This window comes from Salvelinus fontinalis, unplaced genomic scaffold (genome assembly GCF_029448725.1).
Source record: "Salvelinus fontinalis isolate EN_2023a unplaced genomic scaffold, ASM2944872v1 scaffold_0828, whole genome shotgun sequence".
Taxonomy (NCBI): Eukaryota; Metazoa; Chordata; class Actinopteri; order Salmoniformes; family Salmonidae; genus Salvelinus; species Salvelinus fontinalis.
Window position 1 is genome coordinate 69595 of NW_026601037.1, and position 16465 is coordinate 86059.

General features: G+C 47.7%; 1 protein-coding gene across 1 annotated transcript in view; it reads right to left on the minus strand.

Annotated features, from left to right (window-relative positions):
- Positions 1–16238, minus strand: part of LOC129847407 (beta-chimaerin-like) — a gene marked incomplete at its 5' end in the record, with an annotated part of 28218 nt that extends 11980 nt beyond the window's left edge. Inside the window, 6 exon segments of the mRNA XM_055915195.1 lie at positions 613–697; positions 6724–6813; positions 14432–14705; positions 14807–14920; positions 15194–15225; positions 16183–16238. Coding sequence (XP_055771170.1) covers positions 613–697; positions 6724–6813; positions 14432–14705; positions 14807–14920; positions 15194–15225; positions 16183–16238 — 651 coding nt within the window.
- Between the last annotated feature and the right edge of the window lie 227 nt (positions 16239–16465).

The following is a 16465-nucleotide window of genomic DNA, read 5'->3' on the forward strand; positions in this document are numbered from 1 at the left end:
GATCAGGGATGTTAACAGGACCCCAAGGGTCTGATCAGGGATGTTAACAGGACCCCAAGGGTCTGATCAGGGATGTTAACAGGACCCCAAGGGTCTGATCAGGGTTGTTAACAGGACCCCAGGGGTCTGATCAGGGATGTTAACAGGACTCCAGGGGTCTGATCAGGGATGTTAACAGGACCCCAGGGGTCTGATCAGGGATGTGAACAGGACTCCAAGGGTCTGATCAGGGATGTTAACAGGACTCCAAGGGTCTGATCAGGGATGTTAACAGGACTCCAAGGGTCTGATCAGGGATGTTAACAGGACTCCAAGGGTCTGATCAGGGATGTTAACAGGACCCCAGGGGTCTGATCAGGGATGTTAACAGGACCCCAAGGGTCTGATCAGGGATTGGAGTTATTTTCTTTAGGCTTTCATCCCAAATTGCATCCAATTCCCTGTAAAACTCTAGCTCAGAACCCTATGAGCCCTACACACGTGGACTACATAGGTAATAGGGTGATATTTGGGACGGTGCTCTAATGTGATGAAGTACCCATGAAAGGTCAGTGATGGTAGCTAGGTCAGCAGTGAGTAGTGTTGGGATGTCTGAATGGAAGAGGAGGTTACCTGAGCAGTGGACCCCTTGGGCTATGAGGCCCCACATGAAGTTGGCACAATACTCGCACCAGTGAGGCCCTCGGAAAGTATGAACCTATGGAAGGGTGAGAAAACACAGCAATAGATTAGAGTCTGGAAGACACGCCACACCTTCTCGCTCTCACTGAACAAACATTATAACTCTAAATCACACACACACACCACTAAACAAACATAACTCTAAATCACACACACATATACGCAAACAGACAAGATCTGTGAATTCTTTCATTCATTGTATTTCTGGAGGTGAGTAGGACCCAGGGCAGGTCAGACGTTTACTGTAGGTGAGTAGGACCCAGGTCAGGTCAGACGTTTGGGCTGCTCTGGCTCGGACGTGGCCTACTGTCCTATGGGCTGCTCTGGCTCGGACGTGGCCTACTGTCCTATGGGCTGCTCTGGCTCGGACGTGGCCTACTGTCCTATGGGCTGCTCTGGCTCGGACGTGGCCTACTGTCCTATGGGCTGCTCTGGCTCGGACGTGGCCTACTGTCCTATGGGCTGCTCTGGCTCGGACGTGGCTTACTGTCCTATGGGCTGCTCTGGCTTGGGGTCAGACATGGCTTACTGTCCTATGAGCTGCTCTGGCTCAGACGTGGCCTACTGTCCTATGGGCTGCTCTGGCTCAGACGTGGCCTACTGTCCTATGGGCTGCTCTGGCTCAGACGTGGCTTACTGTCCTATGGGCTGCTCTGGCTCAGACGTGGCTTACTGTCCTATGGGCTGCTCTGGCTCGGACGTGGCTTACTGTCCTATAGGGTGCTCTGGCTTGGGAAGAAAATATTACACTATGGCAAAATAGAGGGATACTTGTTTACCTGGATGTACCACAGCTCTTCACACTGTGCTTAGTAATGACAGAGGAATGTCTCTTCAGTAAGGCAGAGAATACTTGTCTGGGTCCCAAATGGCACCCTATATAGTTACCTACTTTGCCCTGGTGAAACTAGTCCTTTATCTAGGGAATATGGTGCCATTTGGAACTCAGCCCTGGTCTCTGGTCCCAGTCTACAGTGGAAGGGATGGAGGGACCCCAAGCCCAGTCTACAGTGGAAGGGATGGAGGGACCCCAAGCCCAGTCTACAGTGGAAGGGAGGGAGGGACCCCAAGCCCAGTCTACAGTGGAAGGGAGGGAGGGACCCCAAGCCCAGTCTACAGTGGAAGGGAGGGAGGGACCCCAAGCCCAGTCTACAGTGGAAGGGAGGGAGGGACCCCAAGCCCAGTCTACAGTGGAAGGGATGGAGGGACCCCAATCGCAGTCTACAGTGGAAGGGAGGGAGGGACCCCAAGCCCAGTCTACAGTGGAAGGGATGGAGGGACCCCAAGCCCAGTCTACAGTGGAAGGGAGGGAGGGACCCCAAGCCCAGTCTACAGTGGAAGGGATGGAGGGACCCCAGGCCCAGTCTACAGTGGAAGGGAGGGAGGGAGGGACCCCAAGCCCAGTCTACAGTGGAAGGGAGGGAGGGAGGGACCCCAGGCCCAGTCTACAGTGGAAGGGAGGGAGGGAGGGACCCCAAGCCCAGTCTACAGTGGAAGGGAGGGAGGGAGGGACCCCAAGCCCAGTCTACAGTGGAAGGGATGGAGGGACCCCAGGCCCAGTCTACAGTGGAAGGGAGGGAGGGAGGGACCCCAAGCCCAGTCTACAGTGGAAGGGATGGAGGGACCCCAGGCCCAGTCTACAGTGGAAGGGAGGGAGGGAGGGACCCCAAGCCCAGTCTACAGTGGAAGGGAGGGAGGGAGGGACCCCAGGCCCAGTCTACAGTGGAAGGGAGGGAGGGAGGGACCCCAAGCCCAGTCTACAGTGGAAGGGAGGGAGGGAGGGACCCCAGGCCCAGTCTACAGTGGAAGGGATGGAGGGAGGGACCCCAAGCCCAGTCTACAGTGGAAGGGAGGGAGGGAGGGACCCCAAGCCCAGTCTACAGTGGAAGGGATGGAGGGAGGCACCCCAAGCCCAGTCTACAGTGGAAGGGATGGAGGGACCCCAAGCCCAGTCTACAGTGGAAGGGATGGAGGGACCCCAAGCCCAGTCTACAGTGGAAGGGAGGGAGGGACCCCAAGCCCAGTCTACAGTGGACGGGAGGGATGGACCCCAAGCCCAGTCTACAGTGGAAGGGAGGGATGGACCCCAGGCCCAGTCTACAGTGGAAGGGATGGAGGGAGGAACCCCAAGCCCAGTCTACAGTGGAAGGGAGGGAGGGAGGGACCCCAGGCCCAGTCTACAGTGGAAGGGAGGGAGGGAGGGACCCCAGGCCCAGTCTACAGTGGAAGGGATGGAGGGAGGGACCCCAAGCCCAGTCTACAGTGGAAGGGAGGGAGGGAGGGACCCCAGGCCCAGTCTACAGTGGAAGGGAGGGATGGACCCCAGGCCCAGTCTACAGTGGAAGGGAGGGATGGACCCCAGGCCCAATCTACAGTGGAAGGGAGGGATGGACCCCAGGTCCAGTCTACAGTGGAAGGGAGGGATGGACCCCAGGTCCAGTCTACAGTGGAAGGGATGGAGGGACCCCAAGCCCAGTCTACAGTGGAAGGGAGGGATGGACCCCAAGCCCAGTCTACAGTGGAAGGGATGGAGGGACCCCAAGCCCAGTCTACAGTGGAAGGGATGGAGGGACCCCAAGCCCAGTCTACAGTGGAAGGGAGGGAGGGACCCCAAGCCCAATGAGGGACTGTGTATACAAGTCAGATTAAAAGGATTTACAAAGTGTCTGGCATCTGTTCCTGCCAGGGCTGCTGGATACATGCAAACATGTTCACACACACACAAGTCTGCACCGACCACTTCACTAAAGAGTTATTAGGTTACGTTAGATTGATAGAACAGTACAGATAAGGGCTCTTGACAGGTGCTGAGCAGCCGGGTGGTTTGCTGTTCCATTCTCAAATGGGACCAGACACTAGGCTGGAGAGCTGGAGGTTAGGAGGCCATTCTACCCTGCAGGCTCACTGAAACCTGAGACACAATGGCAGGAATGTATTCAGGTGCCCATGAGGAGAGATCGCTTTCTCTCTCTCAATTCAATGTAAGGGCTTTATTGGCATGGGAAACATATGTTAACATTGTCAAAGCAAGAGAACCAAATAATAAACAAGTGAAATAAACAATACAAATTAACAGTAAACATTACACTCACAAAAGTCCCAAAATAATAAAAGACATTGCAAATGTCATATTATGTGCAAAAATGTCAAGTACAAAAGGGAAAATAAATTAACAGAAATATGGGTTGTATTTACAATGGTGATTGTTCTTCACTGGTTGTCCTTTTCTTGTGGCAACAGGTCACACATACTGCTGTTGTGATGGCACACTGTTATATCACCCAGTAGATATGGGAGTTTATCAAAATAGGATTTGTTTTCAAATTCTTTGCGGGTTTGTGTAATCTGAGGGAAATATGTCTCTCTAATATGGTCATACACTGGGCAGGAGGTTAGGAAGTGTAGCTCAGTTTCCACCTCATTTTGTGGGCAGTGTGCACATAGCCTGTCTTCTCTTGAGATCCAGGTCTGCCTACGGCGGCCTTTCTCAATAGCAAGGCTATATCCCCTCTGTACATAGTCAAAGATTTTCTACATTTTGGGTCAGTTACTGTGGTCAGGTATTCTGCCACTGTGTATTCTCTGTTTCGGGCCAAGTAACATTCTAGTTTGCTCTGTTGTTTTTGTTAATTCTTTCCAATGTATCAAAAAAGTATATTTTTGTTTTCTTATGATTTGGTTGGGTCTAATTGTGTTGCTGTCCTGGGGCTCTGTAAACAATTTAGTGGTATCCAATTGGTAGTAGTTACAGTCTTGTCTCATCGCTGCAACTCCCGTACGAACTCGGCGAAGGTCGAGAGCCATGCGTCCCCCGAAACACAACCCAACCAAGCCGCACTGCTTCTTGACACAATGCACATCCAACCCGGAAGCCAGCTGCACCAATGTGTTGGAGGAAACACCGTACACCTAGCGACCTGGTCAGCGTGCACTGCACCCGGCCCGCCACAGGAGTCGCTAGTGCGCGATGAGACAAGGATATCCTTGCCGGCTAAACCCTCCCCTAACCCGGACGACGCTGGGCCAATTGTGCGCCGCCCCATGGGCCTCCCGGTTGCGGCCGGCTGCGACAGAGGCTGGGCTCAAACCCAGAATCTCTGGTGGCACAGCTAGCACTGCGATGCAGTGCCTTAGACCACTGCGCCACCCGGGAGGTCATTATTTTAGTCTTACTGAGATTTACTGTCAGGGCCTAGGTCTGAAAGAATCTGTGCAGAAGATCTAGGTGCTGCTGTAGGCCCTCCTTGGTTGGTGACAGAAGCACCAGATCATCAGCAAACAGTAGACATTTGACTTCAGATTCTAGTAGGGTGAGGCCGGGTGCTGCAGACTGCTCTAGAGCCCTCGCCAATTCATTGATATATATGTTGAAGAGGGTGGGGCTTGAGATGCATCCCTGTCTCACCCCCAGCCCTGTGGAAAGAAGTGTGTGTGTTTTGCCAATTTGAACCGTGTACATGGATTTTATAATGTCATATGTTTTTCCCCCAACACCAATTTCCATCAATTTGTATAGCAGAACCTAATCCCAAACTGAGTCAAAAGCTTTTTTGAAATCAACAAAGCATGAGAAGACTTTGCCTGTTTTGTTTTGTTTGTTTGTTTGTTAGGGTGTGCAGGGTGAATACATGGTCTGTTTTATGGTAATTTGGTAAAAAGCCAATTTGACATTTGCTCAGTACATTGTTTTCACGAGAAAATGTATGAGTCTGCTGTTAATGATAATGCAGAGGATTTTCCAAAAGGTTGCTGTTGACGCTTATCCCACAGTAGTTATTATTTGTCTCCACTTCTGTGGATTGGGGTGATCAGTCCTTGATTCCAAATATTGGGGAAGATGCCAGAGCTAAGGATGATATTAAGGAGTTTAAGTATAACCAATTGGAATTTGTTGTCTGTATATTTTATCATTTCATTGTGGACACCAAGACCACAGGCCTTTTTGGGTTGGAGGGTTTGTATTTTGTCCTGTAGTTCATTCAATGTAATTGGATCATCTAGTGGGTTCTGGTAGTCTTATATAGTTGATTCTAAAATGTGTATCTGATCATGTTTCTGCTGTTTGTTCTTTGTTATAGGGCCAAAAAGATTGGAGAAGTGGTTTACTCATACATTTTCATTTTGGATAGATAACTCTGTGTTGTTGTTTGTTTAGGGTTTTCTAATAGTCTATGGATTCTTCAATTACATTGAGCTGATTTCTGACGTGCTGATCCTTCTTTTTCCGTGGGGTATTTCTGTATTATTTCTGTATTGTCTTCACCATAGTGAAGGCGTAGGCGGATGTTTTCTGGGTCTCTATGTTTTTGGTTGGATAGGTTTCTCAATTTCTTTCTTAGGTTTCTGCTTTCTTCATCAAACCATTTGTCATTGTTGTTTCTGTTTGAACTGTTTAGATTTGATAGGGAAGTTGAGAGGTCAAAAATACTGGTTAGGTTTACTGCCAAGTTTGTGTTGGTCTCACACACGAAAATCATTTGTTGTATTCAATATATCAACTGTATTTCTGTTTTTGAAAATCAAGATGAAACAAAGAGGTTAAAGTGCTCAAAAATCTCAGACAATCAATGTTCACAGCCGTTAATGGGTTAAAACATACGCCATATCCATTAAGCACAGTCGATAGATTTAAACATATGGCTGACAGCTGCACGTGCCCACAAGACAGCTTTCATCATGAAAGCACATGATGATGAATAACATCAGTCTCTGTGTTATAATGGTACCTAACGGTAGCCAGTCAGGTGACAGGTAGGCAGCTCACCAGGCAGATAAAGAGTCATTGAAATCGGTTACTTTGTCACTTTGAGGAACGTCGCTTTTAAGTTTCAGATCAACCTGACAGAACTTAATCTCCCAGGCCCTGCATGGACAAGCAGAGCTGCCTGTAGGAATGGAATAATTTCCTGAGGTAAGAGGTTTGAACAGAGAATCTACAGAGAGGCAGACCTCCTACAGAGGTCCTAAAGCAGTCGACTCTCCCTCCCTCCCTCCCTCACCACATCCTCCTTTAAAAAGGTTCAATCAAACAAACCATCTCACCTTGAAGTTGTGGATCTTGTCATAGGAGCTCTGCTTCTCGGAGGGGCAGTCTTTCAGGGTGCTGTGCCGTACCAGAGGAGAAGTGGTGATCTGTGGACAGGAAGCCAACAGTTTTAGAGGCTTCCAGAGTAACGTTCTCCTGCTCCCTAACTTGACCCTCAGGGCTAAGGCCAGTAGCTCCTGCCTCTTCCGCTCCCCTCTCTTGGTCTTGTGGACCGTTACATCTCCTGGCCCTATCCCTCCTCCCGGACCCCGGCTCCCTTCCTCCACTTCCATGGCCGCTGCCGTGTGTCTGACTGTGTCCCCCTGTCCTAGTCCGGGCTCCCACAGAGCCTCTGTCTCCTCTGGTGAGCCGTGTGGTGTGTGCTGGAGGACTTGGCGCCCAGTGCTGGGTAACAGACGCCGGCGGCACCTGCCCAACGAGGAGGACACGGCCGCTGTGCTCCACTCCCCTCCTCCCTCTGTTCCTCCTACTCCTCTTCCTGCTGGGATCCAGGATGGTACAGACTGACAGTCAGGATGGGGGCGGCTCTGCATCTGATCTGAGCTCCAGCTCCAGTTCCAGGAGAAAGAAGCAGAGAGCAGCCAGCAGCAGTGGGCGGCCCCAGGGCAGGAGTGTGCCTCACACAATGGCTCTCATTCACACACACCCAATAGAAGAGAGACAAGTCCGGGGGGAGGGTCCCTTGGTTGGTGGGGAGGGGCTAGGAGGAGAGTCCCTTGGTTGGTGGGGAGGGGCTAGGTGGGTGTGTGGGGTTAGAGTGAGTGTGTGTGGGGTGAGGGGGAGCTGTCAGTACAGCTCAGCAGCAATCTAAAGCAGGATCAATGGCTGCAGTCAAACTCTCTAAAGACACTCACACTGAACTAGAGATAATACTGAACTGAACTGCCAGTAGCCCACAGTAACAAACCCCCCCACCAACAACAGTTACATAACCAAGTCCCCTCCACACAACAGGAGTCCTGGCACTATCCTTCTGGCCCAGAAGAGCCACGACATGCTCCTAGATTCCTTCCAGTCCAATAGAAACAGATTAGTCAACTACATCTCGACCTTCATGCCTCACAATCCACTGGTGGTCTTCCTCTCCCTGCCTAGACTGCAGCCAGACTGCAGCCAGACGCTATGACTCCAGCCTGCTCCCACCAATCACTCTGCTCTGCTCTTAAACCCCCAGCAGAACAGCACCCGACCATGGGCATCCATTGGGATTGGCAGGGATTATGGCCATAATCCCCACTCAAGGTGTAATCCCATGGTGGCCAAATCCCTGTCAGGTCCCAGGCAGAGTTCATGGTGGCCATGTCCTGACTCAATGGGGTGCTGTTGCCAAATCTACAGCACTACAACAGATTGAGTGACTCTCCTTCTAAACATCCACTCCTTCTAAAACACCAGGAGGGCCTCATCAGCTCTAACAATACAATCAAATGGGAAGTAGACAACTCAAACTAGTGGACATTCAGGGTTGCTGACATGAAATGTTGAAATTAGGGACAGCAATGCAGTTAGTCTGTGAAGAGAAAGAATGAGGGAATGTCAGAATTAAACTAGAACAGAGGATTTTGTAGCTGTGATGGAATGATGAAGAGCTGGAAGGGTAGAAAAGTTGAGCAAGGGAACGAGAGGAAGGGAACGGAGAGAGAAAATATATGCTTGAAGCTCACTCAGCTCAGAGATAAAAGCCCTTCAGCTGAAATGAGAGGATAGGCAGCTTTAAAAGGTTGTAATAGACATAGAAGCCATTTTAAAAATATGGCTTTGGGCCTCCTGTACACCGTCCAAACTTCAGTAACGTAGACTGAGGACCATGTTGTGCTGTTGTAACAGTATAGCTTCCGTCCCTCTCCTCGCCCCTACCTGAACTCGAACCAGGGGCCCTCTGCACACAACAACAGCCACTCTCGAAGCATCGTTACCCATCGCGCCACAAAAGCCTTTGCAAGGTAAACAACTACTTCAAGGTCTCAGAGCAAGTGACATCACCGATTGAAACGCTATTAGCACACACCACCACTAACTAGCTAGCCATTTCACATTGGTTACACTGTAGCTACACTGTAGCTACAGAAGTAATTCTCATTTCTACCAGCATGTCAACTGTGCAACTAGATGAGACAAAACATTTACTCCACACAGAAACACATACAAAGCTCTCCCTAACCATAACCCTATCCTCATGATTCCTGCTTACAAGCAAAAACAGGAATGACGTGCTCAATAAGGAAGTGGTCCGATGAAGTGGTTGTTAAGCTACAGGACTGTTTCACTAGCATAGACTGGAATGTTATGGGATTCATCAGTCACCGGCTTCATTAATAAGTGTACCAACGCCGTTGTCCCAACAGTGCCCGTACGTACATATCCCAACCAGAAGTCATGGATTACAGGTACCATCCGCACTGAAAAGGCTGTCAGAGCAGCTCACAGCACCTGTACATAGCCCATCTATAAATAGCCCATCCAGCTACCTCATCCCCATACTGTATTTTTTTTTTTTTTTATCTTGCTCCTTTGCACCCCAGTATCTCTACTTGCACATTCAACTTCTGCACATCTACCATTCCAGTGTTTAATTGCTATATTGTAATTACTTCGCCACCATGGCCTATTTATTGCCTTACCTCCCTTATCCTACCTCATTTGCACATAGAGTTTTTCTACTGTATGTTTGTTTATTCCATGTGTAACTCTGTGTTGTTGTATGTGTCGAACTGCTTTGCTTTATCTTGGCCAGGTCGCAGTTGCAAATGAGAACTTGTTCAACTAGCCTACCTGGTTAAATAAAGGTGAAATAAACAAATATAAAAAATGTTGCTTGTACCCCTGCACATCGACTCAGTACTGGTCCCTTGTGTATATAGCTAAGTTATCGTTACTCATTGTGTATTTATTATTACTTTAATATTATTTATCTTTAATTTCTCTCTGCATTTTTGGTTAGAGTCTGGAAGTATTTCACTGTTTGTCTACACCTGTTGTTTACAAAGCATGTATCTAATACATTTGATTTAAAATGGCTGAACGGGTAACAGTCAGGACAGGAGAAGCTGTTTGTCACCGAGAAAGACATCCTATCAAAGACCAGGAGGAGGATCTAAACTAGATGGGGCAGAGAGAAGAGTAAGGGATTTGGAGGAAGAGGAACAGGTGGATGAAAAAATGTATGACACAGAAAAAGAAATGGGGAGAGGAGGAGGGAGGGAGTATACAGTACGTATTGAGAGAGAGAGAGAGAGCGTGTGTGTGACGGTTATGGTCTTTTTCCCCCAAGAGGCAGATGGCTTCTTGTCTCAGAGAAGAGTTTGGAATAAAATACATTTAAAAAAGGCCCTGGTTTCTTTTCAGCAGCCAGGCTCTGTAATTCACTGTGTGGGTGCAGCTGAGCAGACACAGTGGGGAGAACAGAGGATCATGGGAAAATAGAAAATAACACTAGTGTCTTTCTTTCTGTAAGGTCAGATAACCGTCCAAACAAAAACACACCATCTCATACAATTCCATCCAAACATAGACGTGAATGGGGATGTAGTCAGTGATAAAATCAGTTTTACTATTCAGAAAGTGTAGTGAAAGGAAAACGTACAGTGCCAATTAAAAACAGGCCTGCCTGTGTCTGGAAGTATGACAGATCAACATTGAAAGCCTTCTGCCTTTTACAAAGTATGTAACTACTGTATAAAATCTTTATAGTAGTAGCTCAATTATTTCCCAACGCCATCTTTATAGATCATGTTGTTTCCAACAGACTAACAGGTAGCTCAAGGACGAGGTCATTAAACTTCCAAAAACAAACTACTATAACGTCAGAATAAAATCCAAGCGGGCTAACCTCACATTATAGAACTAGGACCAGAACATGGACTAGAAATGCAGTGATCACCTTCCAATCCCCACCAGCACCAGTTACATTAAACCAGCGATGTGTCTCAAACGGCTCCCTATTCCCTGCATAGTGCACTTCTTTTGACCAGAGCCCTGAGGGACCAGAGGGTATAGGGTGCCATTTGGGAAGCTGTTGTTATAGGAGGAAACTGGCAGGAGTTTGGCCACTGTGGCAACTCCCAGCACAAGTACACAGACACATTGAGCCGTGTGAACCGAGGAGGCTGACACACAGCAGGTCACCAGACAGGTTGAGTGAGTCTCCTCCCCCCGTCCGGGAGGAATGTACACACACACACACCTGGATGAGGATTTACACGAGAGAGTAAAGACAGCATGTGAGGGAGTATGTTTCCTGTAGCTACTGTGTGTCTGAAAACACAGAATGATACTGGACAGAGTATTACAGTACACTGTTAACTAAAGTCAGTAAAGATACAGGCTGATACAGGCTGATACTGGACAGAGTATTATAGTACAGTGTTAACTAAAGTCAGTAAAGATACAGGCTGATACAGGACAGAGTATTATAGTACAGTGTTAACTAAAGTCAGTAAAGATACAGGCTGATACAGGACAGAGTATTATAGTACAGTGTTAACTAAAGTCAGTAAAGATACAGGCTGATACAGGACAGAGTTATAGTACACTATTAACTAAAGTCAGTAAAGATACAGGCTGATACAGGACAGAGTATTATAGTACAGTGTTAACTAAAGTCAGTAAAGATACAGGCTGATACTGGACAGAGTATTACAGTACAGTGTTAACTAAAGTCAGTAAAGATACAGGCTGATACAGGACAGAGTATTATAGTACAGTGTTAACTAAAGTCAGTAAAGATACAGGCTGATACTGGACAGAGTATTATAGTACAGTGTTAACTAAAGTCAGTAAAGATACAGGCTGATACTGGACAGAGTATTATAGTACAGTGTTAACTAAAGTCAGTAAAGATACAGGCTGATACTGGACAGAGTATTATAGTACAGTGTTAACTAAAGTCAGTAAAGATACAGGCTGATACAGGACAGAGTATTATAGTACAGTGTTAACTAAAGTCAGTAAAGATACAGGCTGATACTGGACAGAGTATTATAGTACAGTGTTAACTAAAGTCAGTAAAGATACAGGCTGATACTGGACAGAGTATTATAGTACAGTGTTAACTAAAGTCAGTAAAGATACAGGCTGATACTGGACAGAGTATTATAGTACAGTGTTAACTAAAGTCAGTAAAGATACAGGCTGATACTGGACAGAGTATTATAGTACAGTGTTAACTAAAGTCAGTAAAGATACAGGCTGATACTGGACAGAGTATTATAGTACAGTGTTAACTAAAGTCAGTAAAGATACAGGCCATTAGAACAAGCCTGGCTCCACTCCATAGGGACATACGCTACATCCCAAGTGGCAACCTATTCCCTACTTAGTACATTACTTTTGACCAGAGCCCTATAGGCCCTGGTCAAAAGTACTGCACTATAAAGGGAATAGGGTGTAATTTGGGACGCAGTGAGAGGAAACAGGAGGACTGCACTTTGACCTCTCGCTTTTTTTGGGACATGACAGACTGGCAGGTGTTTGTCCAACACTGAAAGCCTAAAATCAGGAGACCTGTCATTGGCCCAACTCGTCATGTTTTCAAAGACTGCATCCCAAATGGCACCTCTTTAGTGCTCTACTTTTGATCAGGACCCATAGGGCTCTGGTCAAAAGTAGAGCATTGTATAGGGAATAGGGGGCCAGTTGGGACATAACCCAAGCTTGACAGATTGAAGTGTGACACTCAAAACAACACATTTTTACAGACACTCTGACATTACTGACTGACAGGCTGGCAGCCTGATGTCAAAACTCAAGACATGCTCTAGATATCCACTCACATGTCTGCTGGGAACCCCCCCCCCAATACTATACAAGGTCAGACAGTCTGTATTTGACCAGACCAAATAGCCTAGAATATGTACTTTCTGTATATCAGGTCCTGTATGTTTTCTAACATAAATACAGACCATGCTATGGAGAATCCTCCTGGAGGGGTTTAGTGTTAAGGATTCATCTCTGAACGTGTTGCAATCCATCAGAGTCCATGAACTACTGACCAAGTTAAGAGCCTGCAGGGATAGAGCTGCCTCCTGCAGTAAGGGCTTAAGGCTCTCTGTCCCCTTCACTCTAACTCTAGTGGACAGACAGTGACATGAATAGCACAGTGCTGGTAGGTGTTGGAAAGGAGCAGAGAGGAAACGGACGCCTTGCAACACCACTGACTCAGGCAGGACTGCCTTGTTGCTGTCAGACGACTGATGAAGACCCATGTGCATCCCAAATGGCACCCTATTCCCCATATAGGGCATTACTTTTACCAGGGCGAAGGTAGTGCACTACATAGGAAATATAGTGACATTTGGGAGGGACACAACCTTAATGCTGTTTATCAGAACAAAATGATTTGTTCAATATTCCAAGAAGCACCAGGGGTGTGTGGCTTGTATGAGGGGAATATAACGTCAAGACATCTTCACCCAACCAAACATGGATGAAGGAAAGGCTTTGTGATTTTACCATGTTTAACAGTCAAAGACTGAAGAAAGATAACATTTCCAATCACAGCTAAGTGTGAAATGTGCTGTTGATATGCTATGGCTTGGTCCGGTTGCCACCTAGTGGTGAGATGTGGGAATTGCTAACACCCTAGACCGACACAGTAGAATGAAAGCATTTCACATTGGCTAATATAATGAGTCACAGACAGTCAATATCCTTCAGCAGTTAGCTGATGAGAACAAATGGTGTGAAATGTGTGATTCATCTATAGCCCTAGAACAGTGTCTGTCTGTGACACAGAATAACATCCCAGTCCTGTTGGTCATCATGACCTTTAATGAGAAGTGATGTCAGCAAGGAAACACCCCCCTGCAGAGACAATGTGTCTCTCTCTCATGAGAAACGGTTACATAATGAAAAACTCCATCCTTACTGCAGATGCTGATAGAGTAGAAGGTAATGAACATGTTTTAGGGACAGGAGTTTTTCCAGACCGTGTGGCGAGACCAGGAAAAACTCTGGTCTGTTACAGTCCATAGCTAAGGCCCAGAGTTGTTCCTGTTCAGGTCAGAACTATAGTCAGGAAACACAACAGTAGTGGATGTAGCATGCTAATACATAGTTAACCTGGTGCTATGGGAGAGAACCACCACCATTCCCAATGTCACCGCCACCCCCATTCCCAATGTCACCATCCCCAATGTCACCATCCACACCACCCCAACATCCCCAATGTCACCGCCACCGCCGCCACCCCCAATGTCGTCGCCACCGCCGCCACCCCCAATGTCGTCGCCACCGTCACCGCCCCTCACCAATGTCGTCACCGCCCCTCACCAATGTCGTCACCGCCCCTCACCAATGTCGTCACCGCCCCTCACCAATGTCGTCACCGCCCCTCACCAATGTCGTCACCGCCCCTCACCAATGTCGTCACCGCCCCTCACCAATGTCGTCACCGCCCCTCACCAATGTCGTCACCGCCCCTCACCAATGTCGTCACCGCCCCTCACCAATGTCGTCACCGCCCCTCACCAATGTCGTCACCGCCCCTCACCAATGTCGTCACCGCCCCTCACCAATGTCGTCACCGCCCCTCACCAATGTCGTCACCGCCCCTCACCAATGTCGTCACCGCCCCTCACCAATGTCGTCACCGCCCCTCACCAATGTCGTCACCGCCACTCACCATCCCCATCAATGTCATCACCAAAGTAACTTTTCATAGCACTTAGTTACATAAAGTCAAAGCGATGTACTGTAGTATCTCACCTTACTGTCCTCTCTCTGGAAGGTGACCCTACGGGGTTCAGTGCGTCCCCGGCTCAGCCGGTGCCCCATCTTGTCCTTCAGCAGGGATGTGTAGCCCAGGTGTTCATAGATGGGGTTGGTGGTCATCTTGGCGATGTACTCTGCTGCCTTGGTCTCGATGTACAGGGTGATGAGGCCATCCGTCACCAGGTCATGGACCGTCTCAAAGCGCTTCTCCCCCACAAAGTGCTTCCCGTCATAGAACAGTCTGTAGTTCAGGGTCTGGTGCCCAAACCTGGGGAGAGGGAGGTAGAGTGAGTAGGTGTGTGGGGAGAGCGTTTTTTACACGGTGTGTATATTTAGTAAGTAAATGTGTGTGTGTACTGTGTACAGTACCTTAAGGCCAAGGTGTGTGTCCCTGGCTGTCTCTGGCTCTCTCTGACGAGGTAAGCCCCGTCTGCTCCTCCCAGTAGCTCATCTGCACACTCTCTCGATAGCATGCCATGGAACCTTGAGAGAGCCACAAGTCTCCTGTCAATGCCGCCACAAGTCTCCTGTCAATGCTGTGGCCTTGTCTACGGACCTTGATGTCTCTGTCCCTGTCCCTCTGGATTTAACACTCAATTATCCCCATCCTCTTGCACACACAGGGACACACACACCTTCAACAACCTAAGCACATGTAAAGCTTGACATTAATGATAAATCACACAGCTAGAGCCAGCCTCCCCAGAAGCTGTATTAGAACATGGATGAAAAATCAAAGTAAGTCCCACTACTCACTCTCTGCCGTAATATTTGGGTCTGGTCTCCATCTGTAAATCCAGAGGAGAGAGACAAGATACATTGGCTGACAGAGACATAGTCAGTTGAAAGGTCACTTCAATGGCTTGGCCAAGAGATCTAACAACCTGTTTAGATTGAAGGATAAACGTTTCATAAAGGATGTCTGTGTCTCTCTGACAATTCTATGTCATTTCAATTTAAGGAGCTTTATTGGCATGGGAAACATATGGTTTACATTGCCAAAGCAAGTGAAATAAACAAAATGTACAGTAAACATTACACTCACAAAAGTAAAATAATTAACATTTCAAATGGTATATTAAGTATATGTACACAGTGTTGTAATGATGTGCAAATAGTTGATGTACAAAAGGGAAATAAATATAGGTTGTATTTACAATGGTGTTTGTTCTTCACTGGTTGCCCTTTTCTTGTGGCAACAGGTCACAAATCTTTCTGCTGTGATGGAACAATGTGGTATTTCACCCAATAGATATGGGAGTTTATCAAAATTGGATTTGTTTTCGAATTCGTTGTGAGTTTGTGTAATCTGAGGGAAATGTGTGTCTCTAATATGGTCATACATGTGGCAGGAGGTTAGGAAGTGCAGCTCAGTTTCCACCTCATTTTGTAGCTAGTGTGCACATAGCCTGTCTTCTCTTGAGATCCAGGTTAGGTATTCTGCCACTGTGTACTCTCTGTTAAGGGCCAAATGGCATTCTAGTTTGCTCTGGGTGACTCTCCCTCGCTCATCCTGCCAATTGCCTGACCTCTTTACCATTCGGTGTCAGATTAGAGATAAGAAAAGGACAATGTGGTAAATGATTAGTTTATCAGTATGTTGGTTACATTATCACAACAGATCAGGCATCCGATCACAGAACACTGTAGTCTATATGGTTGCCTCCCTGATGATTCTGAGACACTTTGAGAGAAGGGTAGACAATGGGGGTGTAGCTTAATGTTTAAAGAGGTACAGTGCTGACCTCCTGAGGGCAGGTCATCCTCTTGGGCCGAGGAGCTTCCTGCTGGAGCCGGTACACTGTTAGAGACAAACATGGACTGTCAGGTAAAAAGCATAGTATGCAGTATTAGAACGGCTGCACTGCTGAGGCCACGATATGTCCGCTGTGAGAGAGTTACACAGCCTTAAGGGAGCAACACAGTCTACGGACACTGAGGCCACGATATGTCCGCTGTGAGAGAGTTACACAGCCTTAAGGGAGCAACACAGTCTACGGACACTGAGGCCACGATATGTCCGCTGTG